Source organism: Moschus berezovskii, chromosome 1 (assembly GCF_049115385.1).
Source record: "Moschus berezovskii isolate FMDL1 chromosome 1, NW_MosBer_1.0, whole genome shotgun sequence".
NCBI classification, from domain to species: Eukaryota; Metazoa; Chordata; class Mammalia; order Artiodactyla; family Moschidae; genus Moschus; species Moschus berezovskii.
In genome coordinates, this window is record NC_142460.1 from 2382574 (window position 1) to 2410433 (window position 27860).

General features: G+C 62.1%; 1 protein-coding gene across 1 annotated transcript; it reads left to right on the plus strand.

The window, feature by feature from the left end:
- Positions 1-1306: 1306 nt before the first annotated feature.
- PFKL (phosphofructokinase, liver type) lies at positions 1307-27675 on the plus strand. Its single transcript, XM_055414947.2, has 22 exons — positions 1307-1464; positions 6700-6773; positions 8847-8924; positions 11954-12143; positions 12797-12962; positions 13550-13594; positions 13853-13961; positions 15633-15728; positions 16758-16850; positions 18060-18185; positions 19213-19277; positions 19891-19954; positions 21715-21861; positions 22223-22293; positions 22757-22844; positions 23316-23468; positions 24748-24912; positions 25489-25550; positions 25757-25868; positions 26441-26540; positions 26628-26733; positions 27084-27675. Exons 1-22 carry the CDS (start codon positions 1380-1382, stop codon positions 27229-27231), a joined length of 2343 nt encoding a protein of 780 aa, XP_055270922.1. The 5' UTR covers positions 1307-1379; the 3' UTR covers positions 27232-27675.
- The last annotated feature ends 185 nt before the right edge of the window (positions 27676-27860 follow it).

The window sequence follows — 27860 nt, forward strand, 5'->3', positions numbered from 1 at the left end:
GCGCCCCCCTCACCTCCTGAAGCAGCACCCGTCTCACCTCCCGGGGCAGCGCCTCCCCTTTTGGGGCAGACACCCCCATCTCCCCAGGGCACTGCCCCCACCAAGTCCCCAGGGCAGTGCTCCCTAGTGCCCCCTTCCACCTCCCAGAGCAGTGCCCTCTCCACCTCCCTGGGGCAGTACCCCCCTCATCTCCCAGGGCAGTGCCCCCCACCTTCTGGGCAGACCCCCTACACCTCTCCAGGGCAGTGCCCCCCCCACCTTCCCAGGCAGGGGCCCTTCCCCACCTCTCTTTCCAACTCTACACCTCATGCTCAGCACGTGTGTGACCTGGGCCCACAGACCATGAGCTTGGAGCAGGCAGACAAGTCTTGTGGTGGGAGCCCGGGTGTCCTCGTGGTTGATGGGCCAGGATCTGGGGGGTGCGGACAACCAGGCTGGGCCAGTTCAGGACCAATGACCTGACCTCCTGAGGGCAGGGGTCCAGTTTCTTCTGGGGACTGGCTGGATCCCCACCCTGGGGGGAAGGGCTGGATCAGGGGAGGGGCTTTCTGGCTCCCACTGTCCTGACCCGTGAAAGTGCTGTCTGGGGTGCAAGTTTTCCAAGGGTCCGGCTAACATTTCCTGTAACTGGATAGGTGAATGAATGAACGCTGGCCGGTTTTCCTCTTAATTCGTCGTGCCTTAGTCTTGCTCCCCTCCAAGTGGGAGAGCATTCACCCCGTGCCCTTTGGCGGGGTAGGACTCTCTTGACTCCTGCAATGAACAAACTTGAAACAGACCGGCGCTGGAAATTACAAATTCCTGTGAGAAGCAGGGCAGGCAGCGATTAGCAAAAGGACACGTGGGGCTTCCCTCAGGTAGGGTCAACGTGCTTGACCAGCTTTGCCGCAGGTGGTGACCAACAGATCTGGACGGCCACCGTCCGCCCCCTCAATAAACGCACCCCGTGTTAGACTGAACAGGTTTAAAACTTGATCAAAAAAGACGCCCGTCCCTCCGCCCAGGAGCGGGGTGGGGTGGGGTGGGATGGGGTGGGGTTGGGGGCGGGAGGGGTCCGGTGCGCGCCGGGTACCGGGGACTGCCGCGCCGGCACGTCGGCCCCGCCCCCGCCTCGACCGCCCCTCCCCTCCCCTCCCCTCCCCGCCCCTCCCCTCCCCTCCCCTCCCCGCCCCTCCCCTCCCCTCCCCGCCCCTCCCCTCCCCTCCCCGGCCGCCCCGCCCCACCCCGCCCCTCCCCGCCCGCCCCGCCCCTCCCCGGCCGCCCCCGGCGTGGACTGCGGTGACCTCACTCGGCGCGGGGCGGAGCGCAGGGAGAGGGGCGGGCTCGGCGACAGCGGCGGCGCCGGGCGGGAGAGTGAACGCGGCCGAGTCGGCGCCACCATGGCCAGCGTGGATCTGGAGAAGCTGCGGACCACCGGGGCCGGCAAGGCCATCGGCGTGCTGACCAGCGGCGGCGATGCGCAAGGTGGGCGCGGGCGCGCGGCGATTCGCTGGCGGGCGGGGGTTCTGCTGTCCCCGGGTCCCTGCGGCGCGCCCGCCACCCTCGGACCGGATCTGCGGCGCGCGGTCGGCAGGTCCTCCCAGCCCAGGTCCCCGTCCCTGTCCTGGATCCGCCCCGGCGCGCCGGGTACCCGCGTACGTGCCTCCCACCACGGCATCTGCGCCCCGCCTCGCCTGCTCCCCCGGGGGCGTGTCTGCGCGGCCGGTTGCGGCCGGCGACCCGGACGTCTCCCGTCTCTCTCCGCCCCAGGCGGTCCCGGCGCCCCTTCCCCTTCACACGTGTCAGGAGCTCCATTTCCTGGAATGCACGCAGAGCGGAGGCCGCCGAGGGCAGGGCAGTCACCGCAGGCCTGGAGAACCCGTCTCTTCCTGGTTCTGAAACACGACCCGAGGGCTCAGCGCTTCCCCCACACACCACCTTCAGGGCGGCTCTGGGGCATTTCTTTAGTGCAGGCCTGTCCTCTCGCCGCGTATCTAAGACGGTGGCCTTCCTGGGGAACCTGCCCAGCGTCCCGCAGCCAAGACTTGGCAGAGCCAGGCTAGTGCCCTTCCTGGGGGTCTGTCCTGGGAGCCCCCTCCTGGCACCCAGGTCCTGTCCTGACCACTGCTCTCCCTGGAGCATCCAATGACTTGGGATGGCTAGTGTCACACCTGTGGGGCTTGGCCACGTGGCCACACCACACACCTTGAACCCCAGGAGAGACCTTAAGTAGCCCAGGAAGCGGGTGGGATGGGGCCAGCACCCTCAGTGAGCCCGGTGTGCCTCCTTCCAGATCAGATAGTCCAGACGCTTCATCTCTGCCTCAGACCCCTGACTCCTGGTTTCCCCTCAGACGCAGGGGAGAGAACGGAGGAGGGGCCTTTCATGAGGGAGCCAGACCAGGTCGGCAGAGGGATCAGCAGCCGTCTGCACCCCCACCTGCGCAGGTCTTCTGCGGGTTTGCTGAGCCCTCCGTTTCTGAACTGGTGGCGGGCAGTGTGCTCTGCTGCACGTCTGCAGCCCTGCGTGGCCAGAGCGGTTGCCTATTGCTGGGCAGTGGCGGCTGGCGCCCTCTTGGAGCAAGGCTGGTGGGCCGGGGCCGGGCAGGAGGAGAGTGGGCTTGGAGGGTGGTCTTGGGGAAGCATGAGCCTGTGAGACTGGGCCACTGGAAGGGCCAGGTGTGGGGAGGGCAGACACATCGCCAGAGGGCTGGACCCTTCCTCTGTGAGGTCTGGTGCGGGTGCAGGGTGTCTCCACCCAGGCTCCTGTTGCACCATGGTGACAGCATCACTGCAGGGAGGGTTGGGGAAGATACATGAGGTCCACCTAGGCAGGGGAGCTGAGCTCGGCAGGTGCAGAGCCAAACAGGACAAGGGGCCGCAAGGAAAGGACCCTGGCGGCAAGGGTGCTGCTGGCCTGGACGTGCAGGCCAGCTGAGGGCAAAGCCTGTTTGACTGAAGGTCTCCCCTTGGCCAGTCCAGCCCTAGTGCCCCACATGTAACGGGGAGTGCTTCCTGAATGCCCTGGAGTGTGGCCACCCGTGGGCTGACCGTCGGCCCCCTCACCTCACTCACTGTCCGCATTCTCCTAGACCCCTGGCTGTGACGTGGTTTTATGGTTGAGGCTGTGAGAGAGGAGGTTTCCACAGACTTCCCTGATTTAGGGTTCAGGCTGATGCCTGGGGGGGATGTGGGCCAGCTGGCTCTCTGCGGGGCAGAGCCTTTCTGCTCTGTCAGTTCTGAGAGCCTGCCCATGGGTTCCCACCTGAGGCTGCTCCTTCTCGCTAGCGCTGCTCCAGAGAACTGGCTCTAGGCAGTGGCTTCTCAGTTTTCCCCCAGGGACCCCCACCACTGCCTTCCAAACAGAGGCTGACCTCTGGGGACCTGATGGTGCCACTTGGCCCTCCCCACATACCCTCCCATGTGGGGCGGGGCTGACAGCCATGTGGAGAACGGGCCTCCACCCTGACCTACACTTGACTCCCAGACACTCAAGTCTGCTCTTGTTGGGGTGAATGGAGGCCAGCTTTGCGATGGGGAGCCAGCCTTGACCAGCGCTGTGACTTTACCCGAGCCCTACCCTGGGGCCTCAGTTTCCCTCAGCTATTCAGTCCAGCTCCGTATCCTCACATCGACAGATGAATAAACATGGATCTGCTGGGCCCTGTGTCCCCCCAGGATCAGATCACCTCTTTCTTGTACATTTTGTTTCTCTGGAAGCTAAGTATGATGAAAAGTCACCTTCGGAACAGATGCTTTCACCCCTGACATCAGTTTGGTTAGTGTCCATTTCCTCCAACAGGAAGTGATCGGTAGCAGTCTCCCTGGCCCACTCTAGGGCAGTGGGAGGGGGAGGTTGGGGTGAAAGTTCGAGCAAGGGTCCAGAGCTGGCTCATCAGCAGTGGATGCAGCTGCTCTCCTCCTTGCTTCTCTGACCCTGGGGCTCGTGGCTGCCATCCTTGGTTTATTTTGAGAAAGAAAAGCAGCTTAAAGGGCAATTAAAAAGGCTCTCTTAGGAAGGCAGCTTACTGTGAGGTTTACAGGGAAGCCCACACCCTTAGGCCTCCGTCTCCATGGCAGCTGGCACAATCCCATTCGAAGATTCAAGAGTTTTCCTGTAATACGGTCATTTGTTCCCCTTTGCAAGACTGAGAACAGTACTCTTAAGAACAGGGACCTTTGCAGTCCCTGGGGCTTCAGACAAGCCCATCAGGCTGGCTAGGGAGAAGCCCATGACCTCTGAGTTGGATGGTGGCCTGGTTTCCAGCCACTGCCCTCCCCCCAGCCCTGATCCAGAACTGCTGGTCTCCCTCCTGCTGCCAGAGGTGGGGCTTGGACCTTGAGCCTGCAGTGAGGCCACAGTGGGCTCACCCCAGTGGGGGTGACCGGGGAGGCAGATACCTGGGGATGGAAAGCCTGGGCTGGCCAAGGCCCCAGAGGTGGCCAAGCGCTTCTGTAGGACCTAGGGCCTTCTGGGGGCAGGAGGGGCAGCTTTGCAGCTGTCTCATCTCCCTCCCCACCTCCACCTGCTCCACAGCTTGCAGCCCCTTGACCTCTGGCAGCAGGACTGTTGGCCTTCAGATCCGGTTTCTGGATCAGCCAGGGGGTGTGTGTTTGTTGGGGGCTACACTCCCTGGGCTCCTACTGCTAACTTCAGTCACTATAACCCCACTTCCATACATTACAGGAATGTGCGAGTTATGATTTCTTTAGAAACGGAGTTCTCTTGATAAAGGCAGGTGTGTAAGCCGTGAGTGTGGCCGGTTCAGGGCCGCCTGGCCTCTGTGTCCTGCCAGCTGTGATGTCCAGGCGCCCCTGCCTGGGGAGTCCCTCCGGTTGTCAGATAGCAGAAGACTCGGCGGCTGGGTGGGGATGGGGCAGCCTGCTGTGCCCAAGATGGGGGGGGTTCCAGGGTGTCTCTGGGCACTGCCCGCACCAGCTGGGGTCCCAGGAGCCCCCCTCCCTCCCTCTGGGACCCCAGCTTCCTGTCTGGAGAGTGACCTTTGTGCTGACCTCCTGGGAGCCCAGTGCCATGAGCCCCCACTGGGACAGGCTCTGCCCACCAGGCTCTTCCTGAGGTACTGTCTGCTGTCTAACCCTCATGGTCCTTCCACGGGATTCCCAAGCTGATGGGCACCACCCCTCCACCAGCTCATGGGCCGGGAGGGCAGGACTCCTGGGCCCTCGGTCACACTCCAGCTGGTGCCCCGCCCTTCCAGGGAAAAACTTCCACAGCCTAGGGACAGATCATGCGATGTGCATATGCTCTGAGCCAGGACTACCAGCAAGAAGGCCGGGTGAGCAGGGGTTTTCCTGGGGTCAGACCCGGTCCCCAGACCCAGCGTCACAGGCTGGAACCCAGGGCAGGTGACTGGCCAATTTTCTTCCTCTCCAAGGACGTGGGGCCACCCCGCCTGTTCCTAATGCTGATATCTTTTGTGACGGGCAAGAAGGCTTGAGGCAAACTGCCTACAGCCACTGATTCCAGGCTCCTGCTCCTGAACCCGGAGCCCCTCACTTGTCCGTGGGCCCCAGCCCTGGCTACCTGCCAGGCGGCAGGCAGTGTCTGGGCTGGGCCCTCCCCCGGTGCCTGCACAGGGCCACGGACCCGGTACCTGACCTGACCTGTCCAGGCCCGCAACAGCTGCAGCCCTGCCACCGGGCCACTTGGAGGCCTGCTTCCTGGGTGGGGCTGCGTCCCCACCTCAGACAGCAACAGGGCCATCACGTGGGGCCACTGCTGGTGCTCAAGCCTCTCAGTGGCTCCTTCAAGTCGTGCCTAGTGAACCTGACTGTATATGAGACCCCAGGAACCCAGTGAGCGGTCCTCCATGGAGGAACCTTAGGGACACGATGATTCCCCACAGGGACCTCAGGGACCCCTTTGCCTTCCGTGGTTCTCAGTCTCGGGACTGGCCATGAGGGAAGGGGTCCGGGGTTCCTCTGAGATCCTCTGAGCATTTCCAATGAGCTGTCTGCTCCTCCTCCCTATGAACATCTGTCTTTCCAGGAAGTCTGTGCTGCAGGGTAGCTGCTGTCGACGGGGGTGGGGAGATGGGAGACTGGGGGTTTGGGGCTAGGGGACTGGCAAGAGAGGGGATCCGCCGAGCCTGGTGGCTCAGGTGTGCAGTGCAGGTTGGGGGCAGGGGCGTCAGCCAAGTCAGCTACACTGCCTGAGGCCCCCAGACCTCCAACAGCCAGACCTTGACTCTTGGGGGCACTGCCCCCCTCTCTCCTCATGGCCCCAGGGCCACAGGCATGGAGCTCTGTGTGGTGGTCTGAGACTTGGGCAGAGGATGACGGAGAGTTTGAAAGGCGGTTGTCTCCTGCGTCCCGCCAGCCCCCTCTTTGTCTTGGGGTCGAAACCCCAGCCTGCTGGGATTCCCCCAGGTCAGAGCCTTGAGGGCCAGGGAGAGGGCTGTGCCAAGCAGCAGAGGCTGCAGGTGAGCCCTGGGTGAGGATGCGGCCGGAAAGGATGTGACTGGTCTGCAGGTGCCCGTGCAGAGTCAGGAGTGCAGGCTCAGGAGTTGGCCTGGTGGGGGCCTTCCTGGCGTCACTCTGGGGGTGGCATATTTCCAAATGCGAAGCCGAAACAACCTTAGGGGTTCACCCTGGGCTGGACTCAGACCCTTGGCTGGGCTCCCTGAGATGTGGGGAGGGGTGGTCCGGGGTGTCCCCACACTGTGTCTCCACTGACAGGCGTCTCCCTGACCCCTTGCAGGCATGAATGCCGCTGTCAGAGCCGTGACTCGTATGGGCATTTACGTGGGGGCCAAGGTCTTCCTCATCTATGAGGTAAGGTGCAGGGGTCCTCGCCCCAAACTCTGGTGGGTGGGCCTTGTGCTGTGGCGGGCGGGGAACACGGGGGGAGGGGGAAGGGAGGGGAGATGCGGGACCCTGTTCTGTCAGGGTCACTGGTCCTTGCTCAGCCCCTGAGGTCCAGGCCCAGAGAGAGGCTGGTCAGGACAGTGGATGGGGCGGGGCCCCCCGGCTCTGAGCTGTGGGTGGGGAGCCTGCCTTCAGGCTGGGCTCTTGGTCATGGGTGTGTCCCTTGAGAGAGAGGAGGGCGTGGAGCTGTGGTCCTCCTCTGAGGCCAGGACCTCACCCCACCGTCCTCTGACCCCCAGCCCTCCGGCACCCTCCTCGCCTAACCTGAGCTTAAGTCACCCTAGCAAACAGCCTCCCTGTGCAAAGCAACAGAGAATCATTGTTCTGCTTTGTTCTGGCAGAAGCTGGGGCTCCCCTTTGCTCCATCCTGCCCCCATTCCTATCCCCCTAAATCCTGGTTTCAGACTTGCAGCAGTTAGACACAGACACATGTGGGCAGCCCTGGAATTCCCTCACACTGTGTTACTGTGTTACTTTGTTTTCACTCTTTACTAGAATGCAGGAAGCCCAGCCTGCTCTGCTCTCCCCCGAGCTTCCTTCTCCCACCGTGGGCATGTCTGCTTCCCTGTCCCTTCGCCCTGACCCAGGTCGGGCGTGACTTCCCAGCCTTGGCTGAACGGGGCCATCTGAATGGACACAAGGGCAGGCACTTCTGCAGGCCCCTCCCTCCTGTGGGATCCAGACCCTCAGACCAGGCTCAGATGGCCAGAGTCCTCAAAGTCTTCGGTCATGTCTGGGGAGCCATCTCCTCAGGGCCTCAGGAACCCGTGGCCTCAGGAGCTGGGTGGGTGGGACCCATGCCCCGATAATGGTCTAGAACCTTCCAAAGAGCAGGGTGAGATTCTTCATGGAGTGGCCGAGTTTCATGGACAAGTGATCTCCACCCAGGGTGGGGTGGGTCCCAGGCCAGGCTCCCGGAGGTTGTACACATGGTGTTTCGTGATGCTTTGTCTTCTCACCATTTGTCAAAGTGTGTGGCCTGGTCCAGACTGGATAAAGAGCTCCTGCTAATGAGAAGGGCCGGCTGTCCAGGCGGCCAGTGGCTTATGGGAAATACCATGGTTCGTCAGCAGGTTTGTCAGCGGAGCTCAGGGGAGAACCCACCTGCAGGGGCCACATGCAGCCTCCGGGATGGAGACCAGCAGTGCCTGGCACTGGGGGAGAGGCGCCCAGAGGCCTGCCCTGTCTGTGTTGCTGACGGATCAGGTGGCCACAGCACGTGGGGCGCTGTGTAGCAGTGCCATCAGAGGCTGGCTGCACGCCTAGTGACACACTAACGTGTTCTTAGCAGCATTGTATCCAGTAGTCCCAAACCGGATCCCTTTGGAGGTCCACGAACGGTGAACAGACCATATACTGTGGGCCTGTTCGGGGGACTCCTGCACGGCAGTGAGCGCGGTCACAGCCGCACATGGTCCTGTGGGGCCACCAAGTCACCCAGCCGAGAGAAGGAGGCCAGACAGAGTGGATGCTGTGCCTGTCATTTCTGAATCTAGTTGGCACCCTTGGCAGGCGGGGCAGTGGGCACCTCTTGGGGAGAGGGTCCTGGCAGAGCAGAGGGGCCACAGGGCACTGACTGGTTCTGGTTCCGACCCAGCTGTGAGACCCAGGTGCAGCTCATGGACATGCATCAGAAGGCCTGCCTGTGACAGGAGCACTTTGCCGAGCAAGTCACACTCTGTAATACACCATCCTGCAGGCCCTGCAGAGGGTGCTCCGGGAGACCCTCTGGGTGCCAGGCCTCTCCCCCGACACCCTTGATTCCAGCCAACCCCAGCTTTGTCCTGTAACACGCCTGACCCCTGCCGACCCGGCTTCGTCCCCCGAGGCCCTGGGAGTGGAGGGGCCTCTGCAGTCAGGATCCCTGGGCTTGCTTCCTGCCGGATGGGGTTTTGGCCGAGGTTCCATGCGTCCTGCTCCTGTGGGCGGTGTTCTCTGCAGCCATGGGCACCCATCTCACGCCTGTCCCCTCACTTTCAGGGCTATGAAGGCCTCGTGGAGGGAGGCGAGAACATCAAGCAGGCCAACTGGCTCAGCGTCTCCAACATCATCCAGCTGGTGAGCCTGTGACCCTCCCTCCCTGCTGTGAGCGCGCATGCGTGCTGGGACATGCATACAGGCACATGGAGGAACAGCACGGGGATACACAGGTGCACACACACAGACACACGCAGTGACACACGCAGTGACACACACAAGGGGTTACACAGGTGCACACACACAGACACACAGAGACACTTACACACACACACAGACAGACACACACAGATACATAGCAGGACACAAAGAGGGACAGACAGACACACACAGGCACATAGACACACAGACACACACAGAGACAGACACACAGACACACACACAGAGGGACACACAGGGGGACACACAGGGGGACACACAGGGGCACATATCAGACACACAGACACATAGAGACAAACACACACAGACACACACACGGGGGACACACAGGGCACATATCAGACACACACACAGACACACAGACACACAGAGACAGACGCACACACACAGAGACACAAAGGGACACACGGGTACACACCGGGGCACATATCAGACACACAGACACATAGAGACAGACACACACAGACGCACACAGAGACAGACACACACAGACACACACACGGGGGACACACAGGGGCACATTTCAGACACACACACAGACACACAGAGACAGACACACACAGAGACAGACACACACAGACACACACACAGGGGGACACACGGGGCACATATCAGACACACACACAGACACACAGAGACAGACACACACAGACACACACACAGGGGGACACACAGGGCACATATCAGACACACACACAGACACACAGAGACAGACGCACACACACAGAGACACACAAAGGGACACACAGGGGGACACACAGGGGCACATATCAGACACACAGAAACACACAGACACACACAGAGACAGACACACACAGACACACACACAGAGGGACACACAGGGGGACACACAGGGGCACATATCAGACACACACACAGACACACAGAGACAGACACACACAGAGACAGACACACACAGACACACACACAGGGGGACACACGGGGCACATATCAGACACACACACAGACACACAGAGACAGACACACACAGACACACACACACAGAGACACAAAAGGACACACAGGGGGACACACAGGGACACATATCAGACACACACACAGAGACACAGAGACAGACACACACAGGGGGACACACGGGGCACATATCAGACACACACACAGACACACAGAGACAGACACACACAGACACACACACACAGAGACACACAAAGGGACACACAGGGGGACACACAGGGACACATATCAGACACACACACAGACACACAGAGACAGACACACACAGACACACACACACAGAGACACACAAAGGGACACACAGGGGGACACACAGGGATACATATCAGACACACAGACACACACAGAGACACATAGGCACACAGGGGGACATGCACACTTAGGGACACAGCCTACATGCCATCCGTCAGAAGATTGGCTCCAGGCTGACTATGCCATCCAGTTGTCTTGGGGTCACGGGGGTGGGAGGTCGTGGGTTTAAGAGATCACAGGGGTGGGATGGCCCCAGATGTCTAAGCTTCCAGCTGTGGGCTGAGGAAGGCGCCCTGGAGGAGGCCTACCTGGCCTCAGCCTCTCAGCACCTCCCCCGCCTTCTCCTTCATCATCCTACTTAGTGAGGGCGGGGGTTGAGCAGCTCACTGGGGTCAGGGATTCCTAGGCAAGGGGGTCTTTGAACCAGCTGTCTATGGGGAGCCTCTAGTCCTCCCGAAGAGCAGGGCCCTTTGAGGGACACCCGTCACCGCTGTATCCCGGGCAGCCAGCTGATACCTGCTAGTGGAGTGGTCTGTTGCCATCACGAGCCACACGTGGGCCAGCAGAGCAGTTGGTGATGGGCCTGGACCCACGGCTGGCCAACCCCAAGGTGCTACCCACCCCTCCTACCCAGGGTGGACGTTCCCAGGGGACTGTGCTCTATAGGCACCCGTGGGAACGAGCCGGTTTATAAAGCTGGCAGGTCCAGCGGGGCACAGATGAGCCCTGTTCTTGGGCCTTGTCAGACCCCTATCCCCTGTTCCCCTGCTTTGGAGCCGTGCTCCCTGACCCCGTCACGGGTGCGGCTGTGGTGGCCCTGGGTACCTCGTCCTCCACCCCAGGGGTCCAAGAAGGACAGCCTTCCTGCCTCAGGCCTGGGTCCAGCTGTCGCTCTGCTCCCACCCTGTGTCTGAGGATGGCTGTCCTGTCCTGAGAAACCACCCAGGGAAGGGGGGTAAGGCCAAGTGTTAGCTGGGCAGTGAAGCTGCATGAAAGGTGGGCACTACGGATGTGGGAGGAGCTGGTGTTTGGGGAGGAGTGGGGAGCAGCACGGAGCACGGGGTGGGGGGTGGGAGCAAGGGGAAGGGGGCACGAGGGGCCGGAGGGGCTCCTGGAGGGAGCGGGCTATGCCAGGGGCAGCTCTGATTTGCATTTTCCACGAAGTCTGAAACGCCTCGTGGTCTTGGGAGCAGCATGGTGTGGCCCGGGCATTATTCTCTCCACCTGGCTGAGAGCAGGGGATCCGCAGGTGTTCTTGTGGGACAGACCGGGGAGCCCCGGCCGAGGCTGAGCAGGGAGGGGCCACGTGGATGCTGGAGTGAGCTGCCCAGGCAGGTCCCTGTGTTGGCTCCCCACATATCTATCAGAGTACATGCATGTGTGTGTGCGCGTGGTATACATGCGTGCATGCGCGTGTGCATGTGTGTGATGCACATGTGTGCATGTGCTTGCATGTGCGCTCACACACATGTGTGTGTCTGTGTGCACCTTAGAGATCTCGGAGCCTGCTCACCCCTTGCGTTGTCGAGCTCTGAGCCTGGTGGTGGAGAGTCTCCTCCTTGCACACATGAGCAGACATGCCAGGGGGCGGGGGGACACCTGCCCAGGCTGCTGAGGAGCCCCTGGCCTCAGCCCTCTCAGTTCTTTGGGGTCCCCAGTTCCCCTGCCCAGTGCCCAGGCTCCCGCCATGCCCCATTGGCGCAGGCTTCCCCTCCTCCATGCAGGGTGGCACCGTCATTGGCAGCGCCCGCTGCAAGGCCTTCACCACGCGGGAGGGGCGCCGGGCGGCTGCCTACAACCTGGTCCAGCGCGGCATCACCAACCTCTGCGTCATTGGTGGGGACGGCAGCCTCACTGGTGCCAACATCTTCCGCAGCGAGTGGGGCAGCCTTCTGGAGGAGCTGGTGAGCGAAGGTGGGTTGCAGCCCAGCCTGGACACAGCAGCTCGAGGGCAGGGAGTGGGCAGGGCCAGAGGAGATGAGAGGGCACCTGGCTGCTGGCTGGGAGGAGGGGCCTGGACGCTCCAGGAGGCACGGGCCAGGGTGGGAAGTGCTCACTTGATGCTCCAAGTTTGGCCAGTAGTGAGGCCTCCTGGGGCTGGACGGCAGTTCCCAGGCTGACTTACCTGCACTGCAGGATTCGTTCCTGAATGTTGGTTATGGGCTTGTCCTAGTTTGCAGAAGCGTGATAGTTAAAATCTGGTAACATGAGATGTAAAGTCCTGGGGATCCCTGATTGGAAAGTGGCCTATTGGAGCTCCATTGGTTCTGTGCCACTCGTGGGGATGTGGAGGTGAGGGGTGTACAGTCCAGGATTTCCCTGGGGGGGTCTCTGGGTAGGGGATGAGTCTGTATTCGATTCTAGTGGTCCAGCCACTGCTCCTCTCCCTGCACCTGGGACCCCTGCTGCAGGACCTGGGGAGGGGGAAGCCAACCTGAGGGCCTGATCAGGTTGCACTGCAGTGGGCTGAGGGAGTTGACAGGGATCAGGGTCTGAGCCCCACGTTGTGGCCATGGGAGCTGGGTGGAGACACAGAGGCTGCAGCCGGACTGGCCGCTTCTTCCCAGGCAAGATCTCAGAGGGCACGGCTCAGACCTATTCGCACCTGAACATCGCGGGGCTGGTGGGCTCCATCGACAATGACTTCTGTGGCACCGACATGACCATTGGCACAGACTCGGCGCTGCACCGCATCATGGAAGTCATCGACGCCATCACCACCACCGCCCAGAGGTGAGCGAGGCCTCCTCCTGGCCCGGCCACCAGGCACGCAAGCTCGGGGTCCCGTCCCCCAGCCAGGGGCTGAGGTGGCCGCTCTGCAGAGTCAACGGCTTGTCAGTGTGATTCTGTCCCTAGGGGTCTGGCTGCCCTCAGCCCCCAGTCGGAGGGAGATTCACAGTGGGGTGAGCAAAGAGGCCTCTGGCTCTGGTCCTCACCCCCCCAGGTTCCCTTGAGTCCTGGGTGGGCTGCGGCTCATACAGGGCTCCTGTGGCCCTGGGCGATGGTGCATCCCACAGGGGTCCTCAGCTGCTCGCTAAGACAGCCAAGCCCAGGCCAGGCAAATGGCCTTCAGCCTCAGGAACAGAAGATCAGTGAAAACCTGTCTGACACCGGGCGTGAGCCCGACAGAGGTGACTCAGTGCAGAGACTTGGACGCCCTGGAAAGGACAAAGGCTGTCTGTCCTTGGGCTGCCCCCACGTCCTATGTGTCTCCCAGGCATGCTCGTGGCTGAGCTGGGGCTGTGGGTGGCGGGACACAGGAGTCCAGGCTGCTCCGTGAGCCTCGGCACTGATGCCCTCTGACCTTTCTGTGTCCACAGCCACCAGAGGACCTTCGTGCTGGAGGTGATGGGACGGCACTGCGGGTAAGGGGGCGGTCCCGGTCAATGGGCGCCCGGGGCTCCTGGGGAGCGGGAGTAAGACGCGGTTCCTCCTTGGTTCCATGCACGTGGTCAGTGCTCCCTCGACGCTCTGGGTGTGAGAGCCCGGGTGGGGCTGGGGAGCCCTGACTCTGGGGCTGGCTGCCACTCAGAACTGTACCTGCCCTGTAACCCGAGGCCCGGGGTCCGGGGTGCTGGGTGGGGCTCCACCCACTGCAGCCCCTCCCCCTCCTGCCCGTGCAGGTACCTGGCCCTGGTGTCCGCCCTGGCCTCGGGGGCCGACTGGCTGTTCATCCCTGAGGCACCCCCCGAGGACGGCTGGGAGAACTTCATGTGTGAGCGGCTTGGTGAGGTGAGTGGGTGAGGGTCTTCTCCCAGGGTCCCTGCTGTGAGCACAGCAGGAGCAGGGACACGGTCAAGCTGGCTTCCTGGGGGCCCTGACTGCTGAGCCCGAGCTGGGGGCATGGCCTTCTGAAGACGGTGCACAGGGACGTGCGGCAGGGCCTCCGATAGGGCAGGTCATTGGGGTGGGCGCAGAAGCGGGGCTGAGGCTTCATCCAGAAGGGATAAGCAGGGGCGCCTGAGCCGGGGTGCCCAGGACGCAGCTTTCTGGCCCCTCAAGATGAAGTTGGGGCCTTTGGCACAGAACAGGCAGATACTCTGGCCTAGGTAGGGATCCCCAAAGCCCCCAGCTGGGATAAGCTGGCCGCTTGGCTGGCCAGGGCTCAGTGGTGGACGGGAGGGCTAGGACAGGGGTGGGAGGCGCCCTTCCGTGAGGTGGTGCTCAAGGGTTGTGGTCTGGGTTTGAAGCCGGGGAGCCCCCGAGACTGTGCTCCCAGGTTCACGCTCAGGCCCAGTCTGGGGCCCTAATGGGCTGTGTCCACCCACGATGTCCTCTGCAAACTGGCCCAAGGGCAGGACAAGAGTGGAGGCTGCCCGGGGCTTGGCCTGCTGTTCTGGCATCCTGGGGGTGGTCAGAGCCAGGCCCTATGCTTCCCGTGTGTCCCTGTCCCCATGTGACCAAGGAGGTGGCCTCACTCCCATCCACTGGTGAATGCTCCCCTGCCGCCACCCCTACCCTCCAGGGCTTTGTGTCCCTGCCCAGGACAGTGGGCGGGGCTGAGGGTCATGACTGCGTTCTGGAACCTTCCCCAGGGAAGGCAAGGGTGGGACTGAACTGAGCCTGGCAGTGAGGCTGGCCAGAGGCCTGTATCCTCTCCTTGGGTGGAGTCTTTGTACCCCCGAGTGGCCGTGTAGCCTCGACGGGTGGAGCACGGCTCTGGGGGTGATGGTCCCTGGCTGACCTTGGCCTTGGCCTTGACCTGCTCGCTGAGAACTGGGAGCTGGTCTTCCTGGACTCAGGCTCACACACCCTACTGCTTTCCTGCTCTGTGTAAGGCCCTCAGCCCCAACCCAGCCCCACCCCCAGGGCTTCCCTGAGCCTCAGTTTCCCTACCAGTTACATGCAGGTGTCACCTTCTGCCCTGCCCACCTCCTGGGCTGCAGTGAGTGAGGCAGGGAGGTGTGGGGTCCTCTGGCGACTTCACTGCACCGCCACCACCTCCTCCGGGCAGCCCTCCATGCCTGGCTCCCTGCCCCCTCTGCACCCATGCCTCGCAGGAGCTACTCCAATCCTGTCTTTGTCACTTTCTTCTAGTGCTGTGGGGCCAACAGGGGCTGGTGGATCAGAGTGACTCTTACAAATGTTTGTTGAGGAACTAGGTGAAAAGCACTTTTAAATCCCCCAAGACCCTCTCATTTGCAACAATGAGTGATGCTAATTCATCCTCACCAGCTGAGGCAGGAAGGCTTCCCTCAGCCTGGGGAGTGGGAGGTGGGCAGGAATCCTCCAGTCCCCCAGCCCCCTGCAAACTCCTCCTCCCTGACCCCCAACCCCAGGTGGGGCAGCAGGGTCCTGGTTTGCCCACATGAACCCTGAGGCATGGACCCAAGGAGGGCTCCAGGTGTCTGGGGACAGGTGTCTGCAGGCTGGCGGCTGAGCCCTGCGGTGTCTCTGACCCAGACTCGGAGCCGAGGGTCCCGCTTGAACATTATCATCATTGCTGAGGGCGCCATTGACCGCAACGGGAAGCCCATCTCGTCCCGCTACGTGAAGGACGTGAGTGAACCCCTGGGTCATGTGGGATCGGCAGGGCCTTGATGGGGCTCCCCTTTATCTCCAGTCCCCACGTACTCTTGCTGGGGTCCCAACCCTGGCCCCTGGAGGGAGTGTCCTTGGCCCCAATGATTGTCAGATATGGGGTGAGCATGGCTGGGACCCACTGAGAAGCCCTGGGCCCCTAGGCTGAAGTGTGGTCCCACCTTCTGGGAGCCCTGCACCTTCTGGCTTCCAGTCTTCTTTCAGCACAGCCCCCATCCTAGGAGGCCCGTCCAGTCCCCCAGCAGTGTCCCAAGGGCTGAGTCCAGCCCCTGCCAGCCCCTCCGTGACAGGGATGCCCACCGCCCATCCATATCAGATTCATAACAGAACAGCTGGGGCTTTGGGGAATCCTTCCTACCTGTGACCCACACCCACCTGCCTGGTTTTACCCCAGGGCCCTGGGCCCCCGTCCCCCAGTGGAGCACGGCCCCTGGGAGCCTCCATGCCCCTCACTTGGCCACCCACCCTGTCCTCAAGTTCACAGTCAGGTGCTGCCAGGAACTGGCCCGTCTGCCACTTCACTGTGCTCTGTGCTTCCCACTAGTGTCTGGTGGGGCCTGACCCACAGGGGCTGGAGACCTTGACGAATTCCTACAACCTGGCACATGTGCAGGAACACACATACACCCATGGTGACACGGAGACACATGCTCCCATGATGACATGGACACACGCCCCCTTGGTGACACGGAGACAAATGCCCCCATGGTGACACAGACACACGCCCCCATGGTGACATACATACACACCCACACACACAAGAGCATGCATCCACACACACACATGAAAACAGCCCCCTGCATACTCAGGCTGTAGGAGTGAACCCTGGACTAGCTCTGTGGGGCCCCTGGGGTTCTGACACCCTGAAGTCCCTGAGGCATGTGGGGGACGGGGGAGGGAAGAGCACTGGGGGCCTTGAGGTGGCCCTGTCCAGTGGGAGAGGTGTGGCAAATCCAAGGGCCCCTGCTTCTCTGTCTTCACGAGCAGCTGGTGGTCCAGAGGCTGGGCTTCGACACGCGTGTGACTGTGCTGGGCCACGTGCAGAGGGGAGGGACCCCCTCGGCGTTCGACCGCATCCTGGTAGGTGGGGCATCACCCTGGCGCTGGGTGTGTGCGCAGGGGTGACGTGGCGTGTGTGCATGCACGAGTGCGTGTTTTTCCACTGCTGCCGGTATTCACAGTGAGACCGAGGCCTGGCAGCCCAGGCTCCCCAGCCTCCGGGCGATGACTTTGGTGGGACCTTGGGGAGGAGGGCTGGGGGAGCAGTGCGTCTGATGTCTGGTTGTTCTGAGCCTGGCCGGTGACCTGGGCGCCTTAGCTCCAGGGCCCAGGCACTGGGTCCTGGCCTGAGGGTCATCAGTGTCCTGATCATTGCTGGTCCTGCCTCACCCTCTGCAGGGGGGGATCCCTGCTGCAGCCACAGGGGTCAGGGACTCAGTCAGGGAGGCCCCTGGGTGGTAAAGCGCCTGCCTGAGAGACCCTGGCCACCTGGGGAGGGGTGGAGGCCACGGGGCAGGTAGGAGCTGTGCCTGGGCCTCCGGTTCTGTGGATGCTGGTGGAGACACAGGATGCCTGGGAGGGAGACAAAGGAGGAGCAGCTTCGTGCTGGTCCCTGAGCTCAGGCCCACGGGGGCTTACAGCAGGGGGGCCGGCTTGTGGTGTTCCCGAGGGACGTGGGGCCTTTCCTCCGAGGCTGTTCCCGACCCTCACCCAGCCAGTGAGGGAGGGCCGGCGTGGTGCAGGCAGGGACACACTGTCTCACCCAGCGGAGCCACGGGACTTGCTCTCCACGTACCTGTGTGTTCCCGCTGTCTGTGCTAGGACCCAGGTTTGTGGTTTGTCCCCACAGAGGGCAGTCCTTGCCTGTTTTAGCTGGTCCAGCCCACCAGAGCATGCCCCCGTTTGCACCCACACCAGAACAGCTGTGACAAAGGAGCCCAAAATGAGACACCTCATCATAGAAACCCAGGTCCGGCCTTGCCGCTGCAACCTGGAGTGCAGGGGCCAGAGCCCCTAGCAGGGCTGCTGAGACCTGAGAAATGGTGCCGGTGTAGGGAGGCAGTGGGTGTTGTGAAAGATGACCATGCAGAGTCAGCATTTCTAGAAGAAACAGTGCCACTTATTCTAGAAGCTTCTAGCACACATGTGCGTGAGTGTGTGTGTGTGTGTGTGTGGTGGGCAGGCTCTGAGGGCTGAGGGCCTGTGGGTCTGCCGAGGGACGTGTGTGGCATGGGGCTGGCTCCCTCCCAGCTGCACCTGCCTGAGCTCTACCACCCTCTCCCCGTTCAGAGCAGCAAGATGGGCATGGAGGCGGTGATGGCGCTGCTGGAGGCCACGCCCAACACGCCAGCCTGCGTGGTCAGCCTCTCAGGGAACCAGTCCGTGCGGCTGCCCCTCATGGAGTGTGTGCAGATGGTGAGCACTGGCCTGCCGAGGGTGAGGGTGTCCAGGGAGGTGCCCGGGGCCTCCATGCTCTGCTGGGCTCTGCTGTGGCCCCCTCCCCACCACAGCCCGGAGCTGCCTGCCCTCCCAGGCCTCTCAGGGCCCAGCCAGCAGGCCTGCTGTAAAGGCCCCCAGCCCGTCCCTCTCGGGGTCCTGCTGCTTCCCCACGTGTGTGACAGGGAGCAGGCGGTTCACTCAGCACCACCTCCTGGTGTGCCCACCCGGGTGCATTGCTGCCCACCTCAGCAGGCCTCAGGGTATCCAAGGCCTGCAGCCATCCAGGCGGGGAGGGAGGTGTCAGCAGGTGCCTTAGGTGAGACAAGTCCTAAGAGAGGTGTGGGGGCTGCAGGGAGCCGGGAGCCTGTGGGGTCTGCTGAGCTGGAGTTCGCGCGACCCTCGAGGGAGCCATGGTCACTTAGCCTCCCTGAGCCAGTGGCCTGGGACAGGTCTTGCACTGGGCGGGGTGGGGATGAGAGGGTGAAGGGAAGCGGGGTGCCCGAACCACTGGGACATCTTGTGTTGTCAGAGAAGGGGCCACTGCGGGAGGGGGAGCAGGAAGTGAGGGCAGAGAGGGGCTGGGAGGCTGGTGGAAATGTGGGTGCTGGCTCCCCTTCTGCAGCCGGGGGTGGGATGGGGCCTGCCCAGGGGAGGCAGGCAGGCAGCAGAGAGGGGCTGCCCTGGCGCTTCTCCTGGAACACCGTCCTGCAGTGACCTCACAGGGCCTCGCTTCGGGGCAGGCTGGTCATCGGTGGTGTGAGCCTGGGGCCCAGAACTGCCTTGCCTTTTGTTCTTAGACCCTGGCTGGCCCCCAGGGCTGAGAAGGAGCGAGGCCCAGGTTCCCCTTCCAGGGAGGGGAAGACCCAGCAGGCCAGGGGTTCCCCTTGCCCTTAGACCTCCCAATTGCCAGCAGTGACGGCTGCCCAGCAGGTCTGGGCCAGGCCCCTCTCACCTGAGCGTGCCAGACTCCTGCCTGAAGCCTGTGCTTCTTGTTTGCTTTAAGACCAAGGAGGTGCAGAAGGCCATGGATGAGAAGAGGTTTGATGAAGCCATCCAGCTCCGAGGCAGGTGAGGGCCTGGCGGGCCCCACGATGGGCAATGGCGGGGCCCCCAGCAAACTCCGAGTGGCTCCCCCATGGCCACCCCCTACCCCTGACACGCGGACGTGCCCACCTGCCGAGGTGGTGCTCTGAGGCCCCCTCCTAGGGCATGCATCATGCAAGAGATGGGGCGTGATGGTCCCTGTGACCGGGAAGCAGGCAGGCAGCCTTCAGGGCTGGGGGTGCGTGCGGAACACAGCACGGGTAGGGTCAGGAAGGGGGCCTGGGGAGGGGGCAGGGGAAGGGGAGACCACAGGAGGAAGCAGTGGGGGCAGGCCCAGGGCCAGGTCAGCTGGACCCACAGGTCTGTTTCCTCTGGTTCCCTTGGCCTTGAAGCTGCAAAGACCATGCCAGCTGAACGTGGGCACTCGCTTAGCTGAGGTGGTATTGGGAATGCGTGTTTAAAGGGGTCTCTGCCGCCCGGCAATGGCCCCCAGCCAGGCTCCATGGCAACAAGAGTGGGGAAGTGGGCCATGCCTGTGTCTGGCCCCTTGGAGGCTGCATGCTGGGCTGGGCTGTGGCTGTGCTGGGCCAGGCTGCTCGGCTGTGGCTGCGGTGTGCACGACCCGCTTCCTTTCCAGGAGCTTTGAGAACAACTGGAACATTTACAAGCTGCTTGCCCACCAGAAGATCTCCAAGGAGAAGGTGAGCGCGGGCTGCAGAGCCCATGCCTGGCTATGCCTGCAGCCTCCACCTGCCAGCTCCCCCCAGCCCGGCTCAGGGAACCGGGACCCTCCCTCCTCTCTGGGGTCTGAACTGCGGGCTGAGAGGGCAGGCTCGGCCTCTGTTTGACCAGTAGGTCCCAATAGTCTGTGTCTGGGCCCGGGGATCATGCTGGTCTGTTGTTTACCAAATGGCTGAAGGTTAAGTCCGGCCCACAGGCTTACCTTAGGAGAGGAGGGCTCCAGTATTATTTTGTTGTTCGTTGCTCAGTTGTGTCTGACTCTTTGAGGCCCCGTGGACAGCAGGACTCTAGGCTTCCCTGTCTTTCACTATCTCCTGGAGTTTGCTCAGACTCGTGTCCATTGAGTCGGTGATGCCGTCCAACCATCTCATCCTCTGCCGCCCCCTTCACTTCTGCCTTCAGTCATTCCCGGCATCAGGGTCTTTTCCAGTGAGTCAGCTGTTCGCATCATGTGGCCAAAGCATTAGAGCTTCAGCTTTAGCATCACTCCTTCCAATGAATGTTCAGGACTGATTTTCTTAAGAATTGACTGGTTTGATCTTGCTGTCCAAGGGACTCTCAAGAGTATTGACATGTTCCCAGACAGCTAAAAACTTCAGGAAATGGTCTCTCTTCCAAATAAGGACAACAGCAGGATCCATCACTGAAATCACAGGACAAAGAAAGGATCACACCAAGACAATCTTGGACGGTGGGGTCCTGGCCCCCCCCAATTTATCCTGAGAGCTTGTTGGGGGTGGGCAGCATTCCCAGGCAAGGCGGAGTGGTGTCCACATCTCCTTCCAGAACCCTCTGGGTCATGACCACTTCTGGGGCATCAGGCTGGTGTTACCAGGACCCACCAGAGCCACACAGCCCAGCAGAGCCAGTGGCCATATGTGGCCGCTGAGTGCTGGGAACGTGGCTATCCCTAGAGGGGTGCCTGCGTGCCCCACAGGTGTAGGGTCTGAGGAGCAGCAGGGGAAATGGGTGTGAAAGATCTGATTTCTTACATTGATTCCGAGTTGAGGTGATGACACATTGGTTCTATCAGGTTAAATCAACCATTGTATTACTATTAATTATTAACATTAAAGGGTTTCTGTGGTGGCTCAGTTGGTAAAGAATCCACCTGCAATGCAGGAGACTCACGTTCGTTCTTCAGTCAGGAAGATCCCCTGGAGGAGGAAGTGGCAACCCACTCCAGTATTCTTGTCTGGGAAGTCCCATGGACAGAGAAGCCTGGCGGGCTACAGTCCATGGGGTTGGAGAGTCAGACATGACTTAGCGACTACACCACCATTAATACTAAATTGGCATTGCCTGCTTTGCACTTTGTTGTGGCTGCAGAGGCCCCCTTCTCTCTGTGTCACCAAGGATGTTCTGGGGCGCTGAGCCCTGAGCACGGGGTGAGTGCCGGAGGTATCCAGGTAGGCGCTGACTGTGGCCCGAGCTGCACTTGGCCAACAGCGGCCAGAGTCCCGCTCCTGCCTTTTGGACGAGGACTTTGCGGGTTGTGGGTGGGGTCTGCACAGTAGCTTGTGTGGTCTTGAGCTGAGCGTTATGGCATCATGAGGACAGGTGTTTGTCACGTCCAGGGGAGTCCAGTCCCAGGACGGTGTCCAGGCTGGCCCGAGAACTGGAGCCCCTTCTCTGGAAGCTGCTGTCTGTTGACTTCCGTCTGGGTCAGCAGTCCCCCCAGCCCCATGCTCACGCGTTTGTCTCTCCCTCTTCTCTGAAGACCAACTTCTCCCTGGCCATCCTGAACGTGGGGGCCCCGGCAGCCGGCATGAACGCGGCCGTGCGCTCGGCGGTGCGTTCTGGCATCTCCCAGGGCCACACGGTGTATGTCGTGCATGATGGCTTTGAAGGCCTGGCCAAGAATCAGGTAGGTGCGGCCGTGCCCGAGGCCAGCAGGGGGGACCTGGCCTGTGGAGGTGGGCCTGTTGGCCTTTGGTCAGCTTAGGCTACGTCCCCGGCTGGCTTACAAACACACAAGGACCGAAGGACTCACAACATGGGCAGAAGGGAAAGGCCAGGCCTGCTCCCTGGAGTGGAGGGGGCACAGCTGGATCCACCTCAGCCTGGGCCAGCGCCCGAGACCCTGCTCCGACCTGCGGCTGGAGGGTCAGTCCCTGGCCTGGCCTCTGTCCCCCCAAGGACATGCTCTCCTGAGCACAGGCCTGTCATCTGTGGAGAAGTGGGCAAGTGCCCTGGCCTGCTCCCTGAAGCCGTGCCTCCCCCTACAGGTGCAGGAAGTGAGCTGGCATGATGTGGCCGGCTGGCTGGGGCGTGGTGGCTCCATGCTGGGGACAAAGAGGTGAGCAGCTGGCCACCGTGGGCTGTCGGGGGGGATGTCAGGGAAACCAGCCCCGTGGTCACAGGCTGGGTCCTCCCTGGCTGGTGGCCTGTCCAGAATGGGACAAAGACCCTGCTGCCTGGGGCTTCCCTGAGGGCACCTCCGTAGAGGATGGCTATTCAGGTTACCCAGACTGCAGGAGGCACCCCCTCACTTCGGGCAGGAAGTGAGGCTTACAGCCCAGGTGTGGGGACTGAGCAGGTCCCAGGCCACCTGTGAGGGCACTGAGCAGGTCCCAGGCCACCTGTCCTGCTGGTGGTCCCTTCACCCACACCCACCCACCTCTGCCTCTACCTCTAACGGGGAATAATCGCATGGCCAGGTCCCAGGCTCCCTTCTCCAGTGGTCAGACAGTGTGGACGTGTGTCCCTCCAGCCTGGCATATTGTGCAGACTCGCGTATCCTTCTGATTTATCTTCTGCAGGACGCTGCCCAAGGGCTACATGGAGAAAATTGTGGAAAACATCCGCCTTCACAACATCCACGCCCTGCTGGTCATCGGGGGCTTTGAGGTGAGGGGGCCAGGGGGAGCATGTGGGGGCCGCCTGGGCAGGAGGACCAAGTGGCCGAGGGCCTCGGTCTCCTGCTGACCAGGGGCCAGTCCAGAGGGCTCTCAGCGGAGTTCTGAGTAGTGGGGGCATGTCCACGCAATGCTGGTGCTCGGTCAGCCCCCCTGCATGACAGATGTCCACTCCTGTCCTCTCCTGGATGAACCTGAGCTCCTGCAGAATGGGTGGAGTGGGTTGGGGTCAAGGCAGCTGGCCTCCTTCCTGCCCTCCTTGGAGTCCAGTTTCCCTGGGGACGGTGGCTACAGAGCTCCTGGGTGGGGCCCACCCGGTCTCGACCCTGCGGGTAGGGGCAGGTGGGCTCAGATGCCCAGCCCCGCACACACGGTGGGGAGCAGGACCCAGGGGCCGCTTCTCTGGCCTTGGCCCCCCGACCAGCCTCTCCAGGGCCGGGCCTGAGCCCCCCTTTCCCTACAGGCCTATGAGGGGGTGCTGCAGCTGGTGGAGGCCCGTGGGCGCTACGAGGAGCTGTGCATTGTCATGTGCGTCATCCCCGCCACCATCAGCAACAACGTGCCAGGCACTGACTTCAGCCTGGGTTCCGACACGGCCGTCAACGCCGCCATGGAGGTGCGGGCTGGGTGCTGTACTGGTGTGGACATCCAGCCATGGTTCTGCTTGGTGAAGCAGCCACATGTGGCTCTGGGGGTACCCAGGGCTCTGGCTGGGACGTGGGAGGTGGGAGCCTTGTTCTGGGGTGGGGGAGGGTCCCAGCAGGCTTGCCCCACTGAGCTCCCCAGGGGCAACCCCTGACTCTCTCACTCTCCAGACCTTTCCCACCCTATCACCTCTTGTGAACCCAGCTCCCCCAAGGGTCCAGCACCTCCCTTTGGGGGATCTGAAGCTGGAAGAGAGTGCGCTGCTCTAATAAGTGCTACATGTTATTAGATAAAGAAGAAAATACAAGTGGAACAAGAGACTAAAGGAGACCCCAAACCCCCCACCCCTACATCCCCCCTCCCAGAATACCACGATCCTCAGGGGTTTTCTTAGAATCCAACCTCCATCTGCACTGGCTGTGGGTCGCTGCACCACACTGTTCTTCTGCAACTTCTGGTGCCCCTGAACCTCACCAGGTGGGGGAAGATAGGATTCTATTTCAATTCGCGATTCTGATTTCTGGTGCAGTTGAACGTTTTCCGTGCATTTATTGGTGGCCATTTGTGGGTTTTGGAAAATTAGCTTTTCCCACCATTTGCCTACTTTTCTCTGGGCACGTTTTCTTTTTTATTTGTGAGTGCTCTTTACATATGTAGGACACAGACTCTTTGCAGACACTGTGGCCGCTTCCTCCACTTTGCTCTTCATCTGTCATCTGGGGTTGATCCTCACAGTTTAGACACCAGGGACCTACTTATCTGTTTTGGTTCTCTTTCCTCAGTTCTTTATCCAATACTCTAATTTCCTTGAACCGTTCAGAGCTGGGATTGTTATCAGGTGTCACGTTATCCTTAGTGTGTGCAGAGCACTTACTTCATGTGTTGTCTGGGCCCCCGTTTATGACCCTGATGTGGCAGGCGTGTCTCCCCCTTCGGCAGATTAAGGCCCAGTATGTCCCTGGCCCGAGGTCAGGGAGAGCCTCCTAGCAGCACCCCTGGCCTCCACCCACCACACACTAGTGACCCCCTGCCTCGTCCTGGGGGCCGAATTGCCCAGACTGAGAATTCGATTCTGCGTGGCCAAGAGGAGGGTTCATGGTGAGGGCTGCCAGCACCCTGGCACACAGGGCAGGGGCTGTCCCTCCCTGCCTCAGCCTTGGTCCTCAGCTTGGGCCAGAGACCTGAGTCCCTGTAGCGTCGTGGGTCCCTGCGGCCTGCAGGGAGGTCTCTGACTGCCCCCTGGCCCCCAGAGTTGTGACCGCATCAAGCAGTCGGCCTCGGGGACCAAGCGCCGTGTGTTCATTGTGGAGACCATGGGTGGCTATTGCGGCTACCTGGCCACTGTGACTGGCATCTCTGTGGGGGCCGACGCTGCCTATGTCTTCGAGGATCCCTTCAACATCCAAGACTTAAAGGTGAGCGGAGCCCCCGCCCTTCTCTCGCTGCAGGCCACTTGGAGGGGCTGGGACTCCAGCCAAGGAGCCACGGCCCACAGGCTGGGGACTCACTGCCTTCAAGGGGACCCAGCCCATGACCCCCTGCACTCCTTCCCCAACAGTGCAGTCTCCCCACCCCTGTGCAGTCCCCCCACCCCTGTGCAGTCCCCCAGTCCGTGCACTTCCCTTCCCCCCCCCGCCACGGAAACCCTGTGCAGTTTCCCCCAACCCCCACCCTGGGCAGCCCACCCCTGCCCCCACCCTGTGCAGTTCCCCTTCTGTGCCCTCACCTCACAGTCCCTCCCCGCCCTGTGGCTTCCCCACCCGGCTTCACCGTCCAGCCACAGGCCCACACCCGCACCAGCCCTCCTAGTCCTTCAGGGCCTGCAGGACCCCCGACCAGCCTGCCCCCGCAGGCTGACCTGGGTCATGTTGGCTCTGCCTGTCGTGTATTCTGGAACATTCCTTCCTGGGCAGCCCGCAGCTGCTGGAGCGGGTGGGCAGTGCCGGCGGCTGCACCGACCTCACTCACCATGGTTGGTCCTCCCTCTGCAGGCCAACGTGGAGCACATGACCGAGAAGATGAAGACGGACATCCAGCGGGGCCTGGTACTCCGGTGAGGCTGCAGGCGAGCCCGCAGGGCCCGGGGGCGGGGGGCTTCCTGACCCCTGGGCTGCAGGTCAGGGCTGCTGAGGGGCAGCTGGGCAGACAGAGGATGGGGGTTTAGGCAGTGGTGGTGGGGCGAGCTTTCCTTTGAGACGGTGGGCCAGCCCAGAGGGGCTCAGCATCCTGCGAGGCTCAGGTCCCACATTCCTCTTCCAGGAACGAGAAGTGCCATGAGCATTACACCACAGAGTTCCTGTACAACCTCTACTCCTCCGAGGGCAAGGGCGTGTTTGACTGCAGGACCAATGTCCTGGGCCACCTGCAGCAGGTGTGGGGGGGTGGGGACGTGGATTCCAGAGGGCTGCTCCCGACACCTGCGCCCAGGGTCCCAGGGGGCTGCAGCGGAATGAGGACACTTCTCTGTGCCCCTCCTCGTGGGGCATCTGGCTGTAGGGGCGGCTTCTTCCTCACACCCCTGACCCGAGTGCTCATCACCCACTGCACAGGCAGGAGATCCTGGCTGTGTCTTGGTGAGACTCATGCTGTGGGTTCCCAGCCAGAGGTGACAGCTGTGTGCACCCACAAGGCACCGCTTCCCCAGGGGTCTTTGCTCACTAGTGGTGGGACCTGTGTGCTGGATGCAGGGGCCCACAGAAGCCCCTCAGTCGATGAGTTGGCAACCCACTACCCGGCCTCTGGAGGTGGCTTCCAGGCCAGATATGGGATGGAGAAAGGGGCTGGGTTGCTGCAGGCCGAGGGGATGGGGTGTCAGAACTCTCTGGGAGGATTCACCTAGGTCATGGTCGGGCCAGGATACTGGGCTCAGGCCAGGGCTGGGGCTGCCTGTGGCCCCACGGCTCCCCAAAGGCCAGAACCTGGCCTCACCCACTGTGTTTCCAGGGTGGGGCTCCCACCCCCTTTGACCGGAACTATGGTACCAAGCTCGGAGTGAAAGCCATACTCTGGATGTCGGAGAAGCTGCGGTCAGTCTATCGCAATGGTAAGTGGGGGGAGGCAGCAGCCGGCCCAACCTGCCCTCCACTGGCACCCCTGGTGTGGGGCTTCCATCACATGCCTGTGTCCACAGGGCGGGTGTTCGCCAACGCCCCTGACTCGGCCTGCGTGATCGGCCTGCAGAAGAAAGCGGTGGCCTTCAGCCCTGTCACCGAGCTTAAGAAAGACACCGACTTTGAGTGAGTCCTCTATAGAGAGGGTGGACGGCAGGGCCCAGACCTGCCTGGGGCGAATGTGCTGGGAGAGGGGTGTGGCCACACTCAACCCTGACCCCACAGGGTTGTCCTGTCCCCCATCAACAGGGTAGAGGGTGAGGGTGAGAGGGTAGAGGTCAGTGATGGTCAGGTCTGAGGGTGTACTCGGTCTGCTGAGCCTCCTGGCTCTGGGCCCCAGAGGGACAGGACCCCAACACAGTGTCTGGGTGTCCCAAGGGGATGTGCCTGGGAGCTGCCCCGCCCCTGCCCCGCCGCAGGCACTGCCAGCCCCGCCCCTGACCCCGCCCTCTGACACTGACCCTGTCCTGCCCCAGGCACCGCATGCCCCGGGAGCAGTGGTGGCTGAACCTGCGGCTCATGCTGAAGATGCTGGCACACTACCGCATCAGCATGGCCGACTACGTGTCCGGGGAGCTGGAGCACGTCACCCGCCGCACCCTCAGCATCGAGACGGGCTTCTGAAGCCGCATCCACTCCCTGCTCACCCAGCACCCGCCTCCCCCAGCTCCTCAGGGCCAGGCTGCTGGACCCTGCGGGCGCGTGGGCAGGGGCTGCGGGCAGGGGCTGTGGGCCGCGGGGCCGTGCAGGCTTCAAGGTTCTCACTGCCCCACTTCCTTCCTGCCGCCCTCTCGGCTCTCTCCTGGGACAGAGCACCATGAGCATACCCTCCCAGTGCAGGGGCATGTGCTGGCATCTGTGTTTGGACATGGCTGCCCCTCTGCCTCAGCACCCTGTGAGACCTGGAGCCTTTCTCCTAGGCGGCCCTGCACCCTCACCTGCCCTGGGTCCAAGGCGGTGGGAGGGCATACCCTGTGGACCTCACTGTGACCCTGCTTCTGTGTGCACTGGCCGCTGGGGCTGAGCAGAGCTTGTCACCTTTTCTAGGAATAAAATCATCTGACTGGAGTGCTGTCAATCTCTGGAAACCTGGGGAGGCTGGGCGGGCTGGTGGTTGGTCATCCCCCCACCTGTACGCATGAGCCTGGGGTCCTCCTTTGGCCCCTGGGCTGAGGCTGTCTCAGGGACATGCGTCCTCTGGGGCCACACCCCTTCCCTGGACCAACAGCCCCTCACCCCTGTCTGTGTGGTGA